This window comes from Musca autumnalis, unplaced genomic scaffold, assembly GCF_047663935.1.
Source record: "Musca autumnalis isolate F117 unplaced genomic scaffold, ASM4766393v1 scaffold_5, whole genome shotgun sequence".
In the NCBI taxonomy this organism is placed as follows: domain Eukaryota; kingdom Metazoa; phylum Arthropoda; class Insecta; order Diptera; family Muscidae; genus Musca; species Musca autumnalis.
The window spans coordinates 178,486,528-178,503,292 of NW_027412088.1; the positions used below are offsets into that span (position 1 = coordinate 178,486,528).

At 38.6% G+C, this 16,765-nt stretch overlaps 1 protein-coding gene across 2 annotated transcripts in view; it reads left to right on the plus strand.

The window, feature by feature from the left end:
* The window catches only part of Tmtc3 (Transmembrane O-mannosyltransferase targeting cadherins 3), a 32,373-nt gene extending 17,495 nt beyond the window's left edge, over window positions 1-14,878 (plus strand). For both annotated transcript variants that reach the window (XM_073957804.1, XM_073957805.1), the window contains exons 2-3: window positions 1,001-3,742; window positions 12,801-14,878. In XM_073957804.1, coding sequence (XP_073813905.1) covers window positions 2,188-3,742; window positions 12,801-14,653 — 3,408 coding nt within the window. In that variant the 5' untranslated portion in view covers window positions 1,001-2,187 and the 3' untranslated portion in view covers window positions 14,654-14,878. The remainder of the gene's footprint in view (window positions 1-1,000; window positions 3,743-12,800) is intronic.
* The last annotated feature ends 1,887 nt before the right edge of the window (window positions 14,879-16,765 follow it).

Sequence of the window (16,765 nt, forward strand, 5' to 3'; positions counted from 1 at the left end):
TAAAATATTTCAGAATATGTCGTACTGTTTTGTGGGAGCTACACATAGGTGTGGACTTTTAAAGGAAAATGTCTTTAAAGAGCTTTTCTATAATTTATGGTCAGCGGTCGTCAATGCATTTTGGTAATATTTTTGAAAAACAATTTTTTTTTAAAATTATTTTTAATTTTTATATCGTCCGAATCCACAAGTCGTCGTGGGTTATGTGTGTTAAGGTCCACCTTAAACCCGACAACTAAGTCTTTACTACATTGATGGGTTCAAGTAATCAAGGAGGCTCCGTTCTAAATAAGTTGGTTAGCTAATGCAAACCTAAAACACAGATGGAATGCGCGACGTAGTCGCCTAACCTCCTTTCCGGATCCTTTATAATTTTGGTCTTTTTATAGATGAATATAGAAATGTTTGGGTATAAGCTCAGGATAACTTTTTATTGAAGATCATGGGGTATTCCAATCCAATATATCCAATTAAACACTTTGCGATCTTCTTATGGAAAGTTAAGTGGACACCTATAAAGAGGTTATTAAGACAAGAAGGTATTTTTATAGAAGACCAGTGGTACTTCTTAGGTTAAGTTATAGGACCCTCAGCTGCCTTTGATTGCAGACAGCCACTTCACCCCCTGAGACCATCGATTCATTGGTTATCCCCTTCATATAGAAAACCTAAATTAATACTAATATGGCTTTGAATAAAACACCAATAGGTCTTCTTAGAGGAAGCCTTTGTACAAATAGGATCCATGTGTCTCTTGTAAATAATTTTGATATTAAGGATATTCTTCTATTGTCAGTAATATTTATTATATTAATTTGCTAACATTGTAGCTCAGTGTAATTAATAAATTTAACTCCACAAGCTCTACAATTAATCCTCTTTTTGTAAAACGATCTTTATTTGAAAGAGAGATTTAACATGTGTTTCGCTTCGTGGTGTTGTTGGGGGGTATTATGAAAAAATATTTTAATCCTTTTTTTACATTTCATTTCATTTACAGATACCAACAACCAATGGAATACACAATCGTGATGATGATGGTCAATATTACTGCCGCATATGATAGTCGTGTATGCCACGATTCGACATGTAGATATACATAAATCTGGGTATTAACAACTGAATTAATATTGAAAGGAAGTGCTTTAAAACAACAGCAACAACAACAGCCATAAGAGAAGAAAATCCACCTAAAGCGTAAAAAACAATAACAACAACATTCCAGGGTTTTAAACAATAGTTAACCTGAAATTGAGTACAGCTCTTCCCAGTCCTCCTCACCAAAAGAACGGAATTTTGTAAAAAATTGTTTTGAAAAAGCTCAGGACAAACAATAATTAAAAAGAAAAAACAACTACCTGAAGAAAATTTAGTAAACTGAAATAACTCAATACTCTAAGTAAGCAGAAAAATACACACACGCAGAGTTTTTAAAACTTGGGCGAACGAAACGATCAAACAAACATTGTTATATACAACAGCCAAAGGTTTCATTGCCTTTGCCTTTTGACACTCCTTGTAACAAGAAGAATAACAGCAAAAAATCCCCTTATAACAACAAGAACAACCAGCAAAAAAAATCATACCAGCCAGCCATTCAACCAGCCAACTGAAGCTCCTCCTGAAAGACATACAGTTTATTACTTTGCACTGCCAGTATTTTTGAAGGTCAATGTGAGAAAACAATTACAAAAATTTTTTAGTAAAATTTTAATGGTCTTGTTGGCTTTTTGTTTTGACAAACAACAACTTACTTTGTTGGCGGCACCGCCTTATTGCCCCTGGAAAATCTCTTAAGAATATTTTCATGCCACATAAATTCACTGGCTGGGAGTCAAAATTGGAGCGGAGGTGAAAATCGTGTCAAAAGTTCAATATTTAAGACAAACCACATCAACCAGCCACCTTCATAAACACAAACACACACATATACAAGGAAAGTAACAACAAAATACTTACACGTTTGCTGCTGGCTGGCATACTCCAGGGAGTTGCAACTAGAAACCATAAAAAGTCATTGTATACACACCGAAAATATTACAGCAGCAACAACATCCATACAAACAAACAAACAAACAGCCAGGTCAGCCAGCCATCACAAGAACTTGCAATAACAATATCAGGATATATACAAAAAAACAACAACGACAACAACACAAGCAGCAGCAACAGCAGAGTAACAGCAATATGACGGTTTTAGTTATACACACAAATGGTGTCAATAAAACCAAGAACGCCAGCAATGGCAGCACCACCAACAGCCATGTTATCAGTAGCAACAACAACAACAACAATGCCAGTAATGCAACGTCCTTTACTACACCAGCAACAGCAATAACAACAAATGGCGGGTCTGCAGCAGGATTTCGTGACACCAACAAAGTTGCAGGAATTGCAAATAACAACAGCCACGCCACCACCGCCACCTCTACATCGTTATCAAGCTCATCTATCTCCTGCTCAGGCAGTAGTCAACACAGACAACAACAACAACAACGTTTGTTATTGTCTACTGCTGCAACAACGACAACGACCCCTTTCACTTCTACAAATCTCTTTCAATTACTTTCCATAGTCTGTCTGTGTCTGCTCGGCTATTACAATTCAACACAATGCGGTCTGGTATTCGATGATATCAGTGCCATACGAGACAACAAGGATTTAAGGCCCACCACCCCTTGGCGGCAAATATTTCTCAATGATTTCTGGGGCACACCAATGCGCAAGGAACACTCTCACAAATCTTATCGTCCACTGACCGTGCTAACATTTCGTCTCAATTACTGGCTGCATGAGTTGCAGCCATATGGTTATCATGTTGTTAATGTGCTGCTGCATATTGCAGTCTGCTTACTGTGGCGGCGTGCAAGTCGTCTCCTGGTAATGCAGTGTACTCAGAGGCCAACATTTGCCCACAAATGTTCATTTATAAGTTCTCTGCTATTTGCCGTACATCCCATACACAGTGAAGCTGTTACCGGGGTGGTAGGTCGTGCTGAATTGCTATCATCCGTATTTTTCCTTTTGGCATTTCTCTGTTATGCCAAGGCAGTTAATCTCCCACAAAACACTGCTGCAACTTCGAAACTGAAATCTGCAAAATGCATTGCAGCCAGGACGACCCAATGGTGGCCAATGTTATTTCTCAATTTTAGTCTATGCCTGCTGGCCTCAATGCTGTGCAAGGAACAAGGCATTACCATTGCAGGTATTTGTCTAACATATGAACTCTTTGTGGTACAACGCATACATCCACTGCAGTTATGGTCAACATTGCTGAATTTATTCGAAGAGAGATCATCATTGTCTTCAAAATCATCTGCATCGCCTACAAATAAGGCTGGTAAAAATGCATCAGCAGTTAGTTCCAATTCGAACGGCAACATTTCAACACCGTCTTCCACGGTACATACGGCAAATGTGGCGGATAACCCAAGCTCTTCTTCATCAACTGCAGCTGGAGCAACCGCAGCACCACCACCATCAACCCTTTTTACTTCATCACCCATAACATGGTCTGGCACCTTGGTGAAACGTTTAACATTTCTTGTTTCGATTACCATTTGCCTGTTAGTCGGTCGTGTCTACGTTATGGGCTCTCAACTACCTGTCTTTACACGTTTCGATAATCCAGCCTCTTCTGCAGATGCTCCCGTGCGTCAACTCACCTATAGCTATTTGATTTATTTGAATTCTTGGCTCCTGTTATTCCCATGTGATTTATGCTGTGATTGGACTATGGGTAAGTGTGGTTGCGGGGGCGGGTTGTTACTACTTCTTTTTTTGTGTGTCAAAGGTGTCACATCTCATAATTTGCCTATTGTTTTTGTTTTCTTTATTTTGTAAAGTAAATGATAAACAGGAATGCAGAAAAAAGTAATGCCTTTTTTCAATGGCAAAGGCAATGTGTGTTAGTTTTTGTAGCATACTTTTAGGCGCTTTTAAGTGAAATGGGGAATTATTTAAAAGGAGAGAATTTGTTTGTATTTTTCAACGAAAAACCAAATATACATTAAAATATTACAGGATGAGCGGTCCTATTGTATGGGTGCTACGCCGGACTTCTAAAGACAAATTTTCTGCAAAGAGATTTTCTATAAATTTTAAGCAAAAATTTGAGTAATGCCATCAAAATTCTTCAAATCAATAGATATGTTTATTGTGTTAATTGACAGCTATTCTCTTGGATACCTTAAGGTGAACTATCTTCATCCTATAGAAGAAGTTATATAAAATAGACATTGTGGACAGAGAGAAGATGTAATTTTAAGGAAGATATAGATATGTAGGTATTAAGATGAGTTTTTTTGGATATTTTGGCATATATGTAACAGCCAAACTACTGAGATTTTCGATCCAACACAAAGACAAAAAATGTTGCCAAGACAATAATTAAGTACTCTCTAGTACAAAGCAAAAGCATTGGAACGCTCCTTGAGGCAGTTATGGTCCCGAGAGTGCACATTTTTCGGAAAATATCGATAAATTACACTGTGCTAATTTTTCAAGTCAAAATCCGGCGGCTAGATTTTCACCGTAGACCTATGGTCTAATGGACTTTTTTGCTCAGTACAATCCCAAGAATCAGAAACTCCAGGCGCCCACTATCACTTTTTCCTCCCATACAAATCACCCCGGCCTAATGAGGAAGCTTTTGTCATGTTTCATGGTGCGGTAGTCAGTTTTTGTTGCAGCCATCTCAGACCCTTGGCAAGGAGAAACAGAAGGCTATCAGCCATTGTGTCGTGTGTTCACCCATGATTCACAGTCTACCGAGCACTGGACACCGACATCATAGGTGCTCGATTGTCTCTGTTTCTTCTTCATTTTCGCATAACCTGCTGTAGTCGGCAAGTTCGACTCTTTTCTATTTGCAAGGCGTTGATCTTATTCTGTAGTGACATGCAATTATTTCTACCGTTAGTTTCAGGTCGGACTTCTTCAGCGAAAGAAGAGTTGTGATTCTTCGCCTGAAGAGGATTAAGCCAGATTGCCTTGGATACCTGGCAGTTGGGTTGGTTGTGCCATATGTGGACTTATCCCGATATCATTGTTCTAATGGGCCAAGTAGAATCGGCCCGTTATGTACCGCGTCAAGCGTTCATACAATAATAACAACATGAGCAATTTGCCAAGATTTCTTTTGGAAACATCATGTCGTTGTTGTTTTAATGCGTGACCGCACAAAGTGGCTTGTTAAAGGCATGGAAACATAGAAGGAACTGTGATTTCGTACATGTTAGCTTATTGACAATGTTGTTCCTACAATGTCACAGTGTCCCGGTATTTAAAAGGGCAAATCCATACTTCCTGTGACCACTACAGCTCTTAGAAGTTCGACGTTCTGCTTTTCATCTAACCTTAGTATTTTGTTCAGCTCCATTGAATGAGGAGGAATCCATGCTGACATTTTCATCCCACATGGGATCAGCAACAGGTACAGCCGCCAGGATACTGGCTTCCCAAAGATAGGCAATGCAACTTACTGTCTAAATAAGAAAATCTAACGATTCCTGGTCCCTTTAAATGCTGCCCATCCAATCCGTACGTTGCTGTGGTGCACAACGTCCAAGATGAGAATATCCCTAAAATAACCTTCAACTAGCAAGCAATGACAATCGCTGAAGCACCCATTGGGGTCAGTCTTGTCGATGTTTGTTAGCCGGATATTATTTGGGACAATTAGTAGCGCAGAACTATCAACATGCTTTGGGTTAGACGAGCATAGTTTCTGCCCAGAGCTGAGCTTCGACTTATCCGCAAACATGAACGACGATGAAGATGCACTAACTAAAGAGATTCTGGTCTTTCCATTTGAGATCTTCTAAATAACCTTCTTCGTCTCCGAGGCATACGACGCAGGCATGCGACATTGTCAGCTTTTTCGTGTCTGGGGGCTGTTGCTCGGATGACTTTTACCTCTTCACAACCACCGCTTGTGCTTTTGGGTTGGTCGACTGAGGATCAGCAACCTTTGAAGTAGTTTACGCTGTCACAGACCCATCATTGCTCCGTCTACTACACCTTTTTCAGATGTAATTCGAATTATTTTAATTGTAATTCGAAAATTATATTTGTAATTCGTAACATTTCATTTGTAATTCGAGAATTCCATTTGTAATTCGAATTATTCCATTTGTAATTCGAAATATTCCACTTGTAATTCGAATTATTCCATTCGAAATTTGAATTATTCCATATGTAATTCGAATAATTTCATTTGTAATTCGAATTATTCCATTTGTAATTCGAATTATTCCATTTGAAATTCGAATTATTCCATTTGTAATTCGAATTATTCCATTTGTAATTCGAATGATTTCCTTTGTAATTTCAAATAAAATAATTCGAATTACAAATGGAATAATTCGAATTACAAATGAAATAATTCGAATTACAAATGGAATAATTCGAATTACAAATGGAATAATTCGAATTTCAAATGGAATAATTCGAATTACAAGTGGAATGATTCGAATTTCAAATGGAATAATTAGAATTACAAATAGAATAATTGGAATTACAAATAGAATAATTCGAATTACAAATGGAATAATTCGAATTACAAATGGAATGCTACGAATTACAAAAAGAATTCTCGAATTACAAATGAAATGTTACGAATTACAACTAAAATGTTTCGAATTACATCTGAAAAAGGTGTAGAGTTTGTACCTAAGTCGGATGGTTTCCCTTTGTTCATCAACAGACTCGACTACATTACCTTTTGGCAATCCCACGGCAGCGGGTTCTTACGTACCGGATTGACCCGAAACCAAAAGTGTTTCGGCCAGCGGCTGCCAACCCAGCATTATATGCTGCTACAACAACAACAACATCACCTTTTGGGGAATTTTTGAGTTGAGGCAGATGATGAGGAGGATTTGTGCACCTTCTTCCCCATTTTTGGCTTTTTCTTTTTGGAAGGCAGTGACTTAGCCGCCTTGGTCGAATATATACCCTTATTCGACCAAGAGATTCTCTCTGTCTTCATCTCCATAGAGGCCTAGATAGGGGTTTATTCTGTTCTCGAAGTGGAAATTTCTTAGTTGTTTTGGGATAGTTCCTCTCGAACTTCCTCACAAACTTGAGGTTCGATCTTATCAGCTGAAATGCCTTACGCTGATAAGAGTTTGGATTTTTTATTGTGTACCTATTGCAGTGTATAACTGTTCTTTGACATTTTTGGAGGTCTGCGGTATCAGTTAATCATCCGTCTTATCAATGAGTGTTTCTTTCTTGCCATTTTCTTCTCCCATACTTTTTTTTTTTTGAAAAGTATTGGTTTTTCGAATGTGTCCAACGCTAACATGTCCGGCCTCGGGGGTCTGGTCGATTCAGCAACCTTTCCAACAGCAACTTCAATCCCACGCGGCGGATTCTGCGAATCGGATACATACATTTCATTCAGAAAGAGCTTATTAGAGAACCGTTTTCTTTCAGAAAGGGTCTATAGAGGCATCGTTTCTTTCAAAAAGGGTCTATAAAGGCACCGTTACTTTCAGAAAGGGTCTATAGAGGCATCGTTTCTTTCAGAAAGGGTCTATAAAGGCACCACTTCTTTCAGAAAGCGTCAAAAGAAGCAACCTTTATCACAGAAAGGGTCAAAGAAGCGCCCTTTATTACAGAAAGGGTCAATGGAAGCACCCTTTCTTTCAGAAATGGTGTATAGAGTTACCCTTTCTTTCAGAAATGGTGTATAGAGTTACCCTTTCTTTCAGAAATGGTGTATAGAGTTACCCTTTCTTTCAGAAATGGTGTATAGAGTTACCCTTTCTTTCAGAAATGGTGTATAGAGTTACCCTTTCTTTCAGAAATGGTGTATAGAGTTACCCTTTCTTTCAGAAATGGTGTATAGAGTTACCATTTCTTTCAGAAATGGTGTATAGAGTTACCCTTTCTTTCAGAAATGGTGTATAGAGTTACCCTTTCTTTCAGAAATGGTGTATAGAGTTACCCTTTCTTTCAGAAAGTGTAAATAGAAGCACCCTTTCTTTCGGAAAGGGTCTATAGAGGTAACCTTTCTTTCAGAAAGATTAAATAGAAGTACAATTTCTTTCGGAAAGGGTCTATAGAGGTAACCTTTCTTTAAGAAATGGTCAATAGAAGCAACATTTTTTTCAGAAAGGGTTAATCGAAGCACCCCTTCTTTCGGAAAGGGTCTATAAAGGCACCGTTTCTTTTAGAAAGGGTCTATAGAGTTGCCCTTTCTTTCAGAAAGGTTCAATATATGCAATCTTTCTTTCAGAAAGGGTCAATAGATGCACTCTTTCTTTCAGAAAGGGTCTATAGAAGCACCCTTCCTTTCACAAACGGTCTACAAAAGCACCCTTTATTTCAGAAATGGTCGACATAAGCACCTTTCTTTCAGAAACGGTCTATAGAGGTACCTTTTCCTGCAGAAAGGGTCGATAGAAGCACCCTTTTTCAGAAGAGGTCGATAGAAGCAGGCTTTTTCAAAAAGGGTCGATAGAAGCACTGTTTTTTAGAAAAGGTCGATAGAAGCACCCTTTTTCAGAAAGGGTCTATAGAAGTACTCTTTCTTTCAGAAATGGTCTACTGAAGCACTCTTTCATTCAGAAGGATATATGGAAGCACCATTTCATTAAGAAGGGTATATAGAAGCACCCTTTCTTTAAGAAGGGGTATATAGGAGCACCCTTTATTTCAGAAAGTGGCCTATAGAGGCACCCTTTCTTTCAGAAAGAGGAGAGAGAAGAGAGGTACCTTTGTGTTAGTGGATCTTCTTTAATGTAGATATATATGTTGCTCGTCCGCACGTTGTTCCAGGGAATAGTCAATTTACCTCCTTGTATCATCTTGTATTCCCTCTCCTCCTTTATCAACCGGACGTGGGACCGGCTTCGGCGGAGTTTACGTCTATACTTCCTAAAATAGTGGTCCAACAGCTCTAACTAAAATGACAGCTAAACACGATGACTTGTATTGAAATCCCCATTAGGTCCAAACTTTAGCATTGTAATATTTCTCTGAATCTTATTTAAGTTCGTTTATGGACTATATCGTTTATGTTCGTCTCTTACCTCCCTCATAAATGTTCACAAATGTTCGCTTGTGTTCAGTTAAAGACTGATCGAGAATCTTTGAAAATTTTACCCCACTTGGTCCTGATTACAAAGGTCACAAAAGCTACTTTGACAAGTTCATGCTTCCTGACACCATGACCCAAAAACTCTAAAAATTTCAACGGTGACAAAAATAAAATGGTTGGTTGGCACGATAACTAACGAAAGGAGTGACTGGCTTTGGTCTAACCTTTGCACTTCGTGATATTTTTTATCAAACTTAATCATGTTCGAAGAAGAGAGCACCTACAAAGGTGCTCAATAGTTTGGGTTAGCCCCCCTATATAACGTACCGCCCGATTTCTAGTATCTTTAAGTTTCGATGTTTTCGGCTCAATTTGGATGCTTGTTTAGTATTTGGGGTTCCCAGTGGTTAAGAAATATCGCACCAAAAATTGTGGATATTGGTGCGCCTTTTGGAATAGCCCCAAAACGCGTTTTGGGTACCGCCCGGTTTCATTCTAGGACCAAATTGGATGTAATTTGGAATTTAGGTTTTTAAGTGGTCAGAAATGTTATCTATCGAAAAATATGGACATAGGGGTGTACGTTTTGGAACATCCTCCCAAATTACGGTACCGTTCTATTTGAGGTATTTTTAAGTTTTATGGCCGTTTTCGACACAAATTGGATGTAATTTGGAGTTTAGGGTTTTTAAGTTGTCAGAAAAATTATCCACTAAAAATTATGGGCATTGGATCAAGTCTTGGAATATCTCCCCTAAACGGTACCAGCAGATTTCAGGTATTTTGAAGATTTTTTCGACGTTTTCGGTCCAAAGTGGATGTATTTTGGAATTAAAAGTGGACAGAAAAATTATCCACCAAAAATTATGGACATTGGTTCACGTATTGGAATAGCCGCCATATAACGGTACAGCTCGATTAAAATGTAATATGGGATTTAGGGTTTTAAGTGTCAGAAGTTATTCACCGAAAATTATGGACATTGGAATAGTTCCCATTTCAGATATTTTGAAGTTTTTATATACGCTTTCGATCCAAATAGGATGTAATTTGGAATTTAGGTTTCGAAGTGGGCAAGAAACATCTGCACCAAAAATTAAAAATTGCGGTACACATTTAGTATGGCCAATATGGGCCCATATGACTTGACCAACCGACTTCAGGTATTTTGAAGTTTTTATCTACACTTTCGGGCCGAATTTAATGTACATAATTGGTATGTATTTAGGATTCCCAGTGGTCAGTGAACACCACAATTTGTGGACATTGGTTCGAAGTATTTCATGGTGGAGGGTATTAGACGTTTAATTTGTTTTCTTGTAGCGATAACGAAGTCCTGCTATTGTGTTCGTAATGAACCTCTCCTAAACTCGAGGTAATGATGCTGCTTCTCATTACCTAAGATAGGCTTCGTTTTTTATACCCTCCACCATAGTATGGAGGGTATATTAAGTTTGTCATTCCGTTTGTAACACATCGAACTAATCATTTGCGACCCTATAAAGTATATATATTCTTGATCAGGATAAAATTCTAAGACGATCTAGCCATGTCCGCCTGTCCGTCTGTCCGTCTGTTGTAATCACTCTAGCGTCCGCAATAATTGAGATAGAGTGCTGAAATTTTGCACCCTAAGGTCTTTTTGCCATAGGCAGGTCAAGTTCGAAGATGGGCTATATCGGTCCACTATTTGGTATAGACCCCATATAACGGTACCTCTGGATTTGAGGTATTTTGACGTTCTTCGCCATATTTGCAGACCGAATTAGCTATAATTTGTCACTTAGGGTTCCTAGTGATCAACAAACTTATATCCCAAAGGATATGGTCATAGGTCCATGTTTTGGTATAGTCCCCATATAACGGTACCTCCCGATTTTCGGTATTTTGAGAATTTTAGCTACAGTTTTTAACCGAAATAGCTGTAATTTGACATTTTAGGTGCTCAGTGGTCATGAAACATCTCCAAGAAACATCGTCAACATAGGTCCATGTTCTGGTATAGCCCCCATATAACGGTACCTCCCAATTTTCGGTATTTTGAGAATTTTAGCCACAATTTGTAACCGAACTATCTGCAATTTGACATTTGAGGTTCTCAGTGGTCATGAAACATCTCCACCAAACATCGTCAACATAGGTCCATGTTTTGGTATGGCCCCCTTATAACCGTACCTCCCGATTTTCGGTATTTTGAGCATTTTAGTTACAATTTTTAACCGAACTAGCTGTAATTTGCTATTAGAGGTTCTGAGTGGTCATGAAACATCTCCAAGAAACATCGTCAACATAGGTCCATGTTTTGGTATAGCCCCCATATATCGGTACCTCCCGATTTTCGGTATTTTGAGAATTTTATCTACAATTTGTAACCGAACTAGCTGTAATTTGCTATTTGAGGTTCTGAGTGGTCATGAAACATCTCCACCAAGCATCGTCAACATAGGTCCATGTTTTGGTATAGCCCCCATATAACGCTACCTCCCGATTTTCGGTATTTTGAGAATTTTAGCTACAGTTTTTAAACGAAATAGCTGTAATTTGACATTTGAAGTTCTCAGTGGTCATAAAACATCTCCAACGAAACATCGTCAACATAGGTCCATGTTTTGACATAGCCCCCATATAACGGTATCTCCCGATTTTCGGTATTTTGAGAATTTTAGCTGAACACATTTTTTAGATTAGATTAGATAACACTGTGCATCAAAATGGAGGTGAAAGTCTGGGGCACGGAAAATTCCTCTTGGGGAAGAAAGGCCTTGGTGAGTATATTATGAACCCCGAAGGACAGATCCGCCGTGAGTCGAACTTCCGCGTTATGGCGTGATGAAATTTTTGTTAGAGACCCTGTGGACCATCATGAATTAGCGTTATATCTTTGTTCACTGTTGCTTAAGTGCTCTACAAAAACAACAAACAAAGATATAATGCTAATTCATGATGGCTTACAGGGTCTCTTGCAAAAACTTCATCACACCATAACGCGGAAGTTCGACTCACGGCACATCTGTCCTTCGGGGTTTTCATTATACACACACCAAGGGCTTTCATCTCCAAAAGGAATTATCTCTGCCCCAACATTTGTGTTCACAGTGTAATTTAAGCAATAGTAGGAGGCAGTAGGAGTCTATCCATTGTCGAAAAGTTCAGTTCAGTTCACGAATATTCCAAGAATTAAATTATTTTAATAACCTCGGATCTTCTTTCTTTAATCTCTTTACTGTCTTTTATGTGTTTGTTTACATTTCCTTGAATTCAAAAATGGCCAGCTGCTCAAAAAGATTAAGAAAGAAATCTAAAGAAAAATCTCCATCTGAATCCTTCATGTACATCTGCTATCTTGCTTACATTAAGTCTTTTATGGTTGTCTTTACTTACCTCAATTTGGGATAGACCAGAACAACGTACCTTTCGTCACTCTCTCTCTCTCTTTCCCTAATTAGTTATACAATTATACACACATTGCTTTTTTTGCTGATTCTGTTTACCTGACTGTGTTCATTCCCAAAGGGTGAAATGCAATAATATTTGGAATTTACCTGAATTAGAGGAGGTAGAGAGTGGTAGTGGAGAGTAAACGAATTGAGATCGTTTTTGTTTTCAGTTGATATTCAGAAGTCGTGGAGTTAGGATATACAATTTTGTTTCAAGGTTATTGTTATTTTATTTTTTCTATTTATTTTTTTCATTTGATACAAAAATTGAACAATTTTTCTCATAAATTCTCTTTCTTCTTTGTTTACAGGAACTGTACCGCTAATAGAGGGCTTTGGTGATTTGCGTAATGTTGCCACCCTGCTCACATTTGGCTCCTTGGCAGCCCTAATATTCACAGCATGTCGCAGCCAAAGTTTACAACATTCACGTATGCTGATAATGTGCTTGGCATGGATTATTTTACCATTTTTACCGGCTTCCAATCTCTTTTTCCCGGTTGGCTTTGTTGTGGCCGAACGTATTTTGTATATGCCTTCAATGGGATTTTGTTTGCTTATTGCCTATGGTTATGAAAAGATTAAGGAGGCAATGGCAGAAAGTCAGAAATCATCGTCTCAAAATTCTCCTTGGCAATTTGTGTGGAAGTTGGCCTTGTTGGTGCTCCTTGCAACCCATACCGCCAAAACCTATCAACGCAACAAAGATTGGATAAATGAGTACACCTTGTTTATGAGTGGAGTGCATGTTAATGATCGCAATGCCAAACTTTTTAACAACGTTGGCCATGCTTTGGAAAATGAGGGCCGCTTCCAGGAGGCTTTGTTGTACTTTCAGCAGGCGGTACATATACAACCCGATGATATTGGGGCCCACATCAATGTTGGTCGTACCTATAACAATTTGAAAATGTACGATGAGGCAGAGAAGGCATATTTGAAGGCCAAGTCACTGTTTCCACGCATTAAACCGGGAGAAAGTTATCAGGCACGCATAGCCCCGAATCATTTAAATGTTTTCATTAATTTGGCCAATTTGATTGCTCGCAATCAGACCCGCTTGGAAGAGGCTGACTTTTTGTATCGCCAGGCGATTAGCATGCGGGCAGATTATGTCCAAGCCTACATAAATCGTGGGGACATCTTAATGAAACTCAACCGCACAATACAGGCCCAGGAAGTCTACGAGAAAGCCCTGTTGTATGACAGTGAAAATGCCGATATTTACTATAATTTGGGTGTGGTGTTCCTGGAGCAAGGTAAAAGTGCCCAAGCCAATGTGTATTTCAACAAAGCCCTGGAACTGTATCCTGAGCATGATCAGGCCTTGCTTAACTCTGCAATTTTGTTACAAGAAATGGGTGGCCCCGAGGCAAGACAACTGTCACGAGAACGCCTACACAAAATCCTACAAAAGAATGGCGACAATGAAAAGGTCTATTTCAACCTGGGTATGCTGGCCATGGATGAGTCGGATTTCGAGGCAGCTGAACAATATTTCAAGCGAGCCATCCACCTGAAAGCTGATTTTCGTAGTGCCCTCTTTAATTTGGCCCTGCTGTTGGCCGATGCCAATCGCCCCCTGGATGCTGTACCATTTCTTAATCAATTAATACGTCATCATCCGGATCACATTAAGGGTCTTATCCTCCTCGGAGATATATACATTAATCACATGAAAGATTTAGATGCTGCAGAAACGTGTTATCGTTCCATACTCAAATTGGATCCGCACAATATCCAGGGACTACACAATCTGTGTGTGGTCTTTGTGGAACGTAAACATATGCTAAAGGCTCAACAGTGTTTACGTTATGCCCATCAATTGGCACCGGGCGAAGAATATATACTGAGACATTTGCAAATTGTTGAACAACGTTTGCAGAAAATCAACAAGTTACCTGATCAATCACCTGAGAAACAACTTGCCTTGGCTGATTTCAATCCAAAAGAATTTCCCTCATCAACCACATCATCATCAACGACAACAACAAAAACACCAAATGCATCGAGTCAAACTCCAGAAACTAATTTAGGCAAGAATAATAACAACAACAAACAACCTTCACAACAACAACAGCAACGTAGAACAACCAGTAAATCAACAACAAAAACCTCATCATCAAAGACTACACCAACACAAGCTTCGGTACATCATACATAGCGCAACCGGTCATATTAGATTAAGGATTAAATGAAGCTGCACTCTCTTCTTCAAAATTTGTATGTGGAAGCTGGAGCAGCACTGCATTTCTCTCTCATCTCAAGAACCCTAAGATTATTGTAATATAACATAAGATAACCATTTTGTAAAAAGGCTGTGGGTAAGTGTTTTTTTCGAATTAGAAACTAATTTTCAGTTTTATTGGTTAAGTTTCCGAATGAATGAGAAGAAGAAGAATTGTTATACAAAACAAAAAAGAGGAAATTGTGCTGTAAAGTTGTGTGCCACTGGAGGCTTTTGGAAAAAATGTACAATAAGTGAAACGAGATTCTAGAAAAAGTAGGACACTTTGGTATTCGTCTTACATCTAACATTTCTCACCCACTTAGACCCGCAATACACGATTGTGAGATGTGATAATTTTAAGTAGAAAATAAGGGACAAACAAATTTGGAAACTATTTTTCCATTGTCATCAATTTGTTTATACTCTATATTATCTTAAGAACCAGTAAAACAACCCATCAACCTGTGACTCAGAGGAGGGATCAGTCGATGTTGTGACAGATCCTCCCACCGAAGTAGGTGTGTTGAGACCCTGAGCAGCCACTCAGAGGATGTTTGTCGTATGCATATCACTCTCAATGTGGCTTTTAAGGTTAGGTTTAATGGTGCACAGCCATTATTTATCACGGCTGCGGAGATCTTATATCCATTGTGTTCTTTCATAGTTGGATAGTGGATGAATGTTTGGATTGTATGTTATACAATCTACACACTTATCCAATAAGTTTACATGGATTGAAGAATGAAAGTTAGTTATGGGTAATTTTTGGATACCTGCGCTCACGCTTGAATGTTTCTTCAGAGTCAGTTATGCGAACAAGAAAAGCGACCACAGGATGTAGTGAGAAAATATTAGACAGGGTAGAAATATCATAGTCAATTCTTAATATCTGCCTAGTGCCGTCGATCCTATTTTTAAATGAGAGAGAGGGAGAGTACGGTTAAATTTCTATAATAGCAGAACAGATCAGTTTTGCAACTTGACACTTAGGATTCGTCGAGTGGTATAATTGGTCTGGACGGCTTTAGCGGCTATTGAAGCGGATGTTCAATCCGAACTCAACTTCTTCTCGGTGGACATCAGTGTAATGAGAATACATTTATTGATATACGAATTTCTTTTAGATGTGTGAGGAAATTTTTTCTCGAATTCGCGTTCTACCTTGAAACTAATGCGACAAATCCTCCCACTAAAGTAAGACTAGAAGTTGTCAAAGATGAACAACCCAAAGGTGGCTGAGTTGCAGTGTGACCTTGGATGTTGATTTTGGAATCGAACTCAGAGATAGCAGGCCAAATTAGTTTTGATACTTGACACTTAGACTCGTCGAATGGGACAATGGATCTGAACGCTATTGAAGTTGATGTTCCATCCGCACTCCACTTCTTCACGGTTGACATTAGAGTGAGAACAAATTTATTGATATACGGATTTCTCTTAGATGTGTGAGGAAATCGCCTCTAGAATTTCCCAACTACATTGATACTAATGCTGCAAATCCTTCCGCTGAAGTACAGGGTGGCCCAAAAAGGACTGAAGGATTAAAAATAACTGTATTTTTTTTTTGTTTTATTTTTTATTGATTTTTTTTATGTTTTTAAATATTTAATTCATGGAAATTTTTTACATTTAAGTGTGAAATATAACATCTCTCAAATGGTGTCCATTTTCTTGCAAACAAAAATTGGCTCTTTTAACCGCATTTTCCATTACTGCCCGTAGAGTTTCTGGTTCCAAGTTGCTTATTTCTGCTTGAATGTTGTGCTTAAGCTCTTGAATTGTTTGGGGTTTATTGATATACACAACTCCTTTCAAATAGCCCCACAAAAAAAGTCTGGTGCGGTCAAATCTGGTGAACGTGGAGGCCACGCAAAATCACAATTTCTGGAAATTATTCGTTCACCAAAAATGTTATGAAGAAGTTCCATTGTCGCTCTTGCTATATGCGCAGTTGCTCCATCTTGCTGGAACCATATGTTTTGATTATTCTCAACATGTGGACGCAAAAAATTGTCTACATAGTCCTATACAGAGCACCCGTTAACC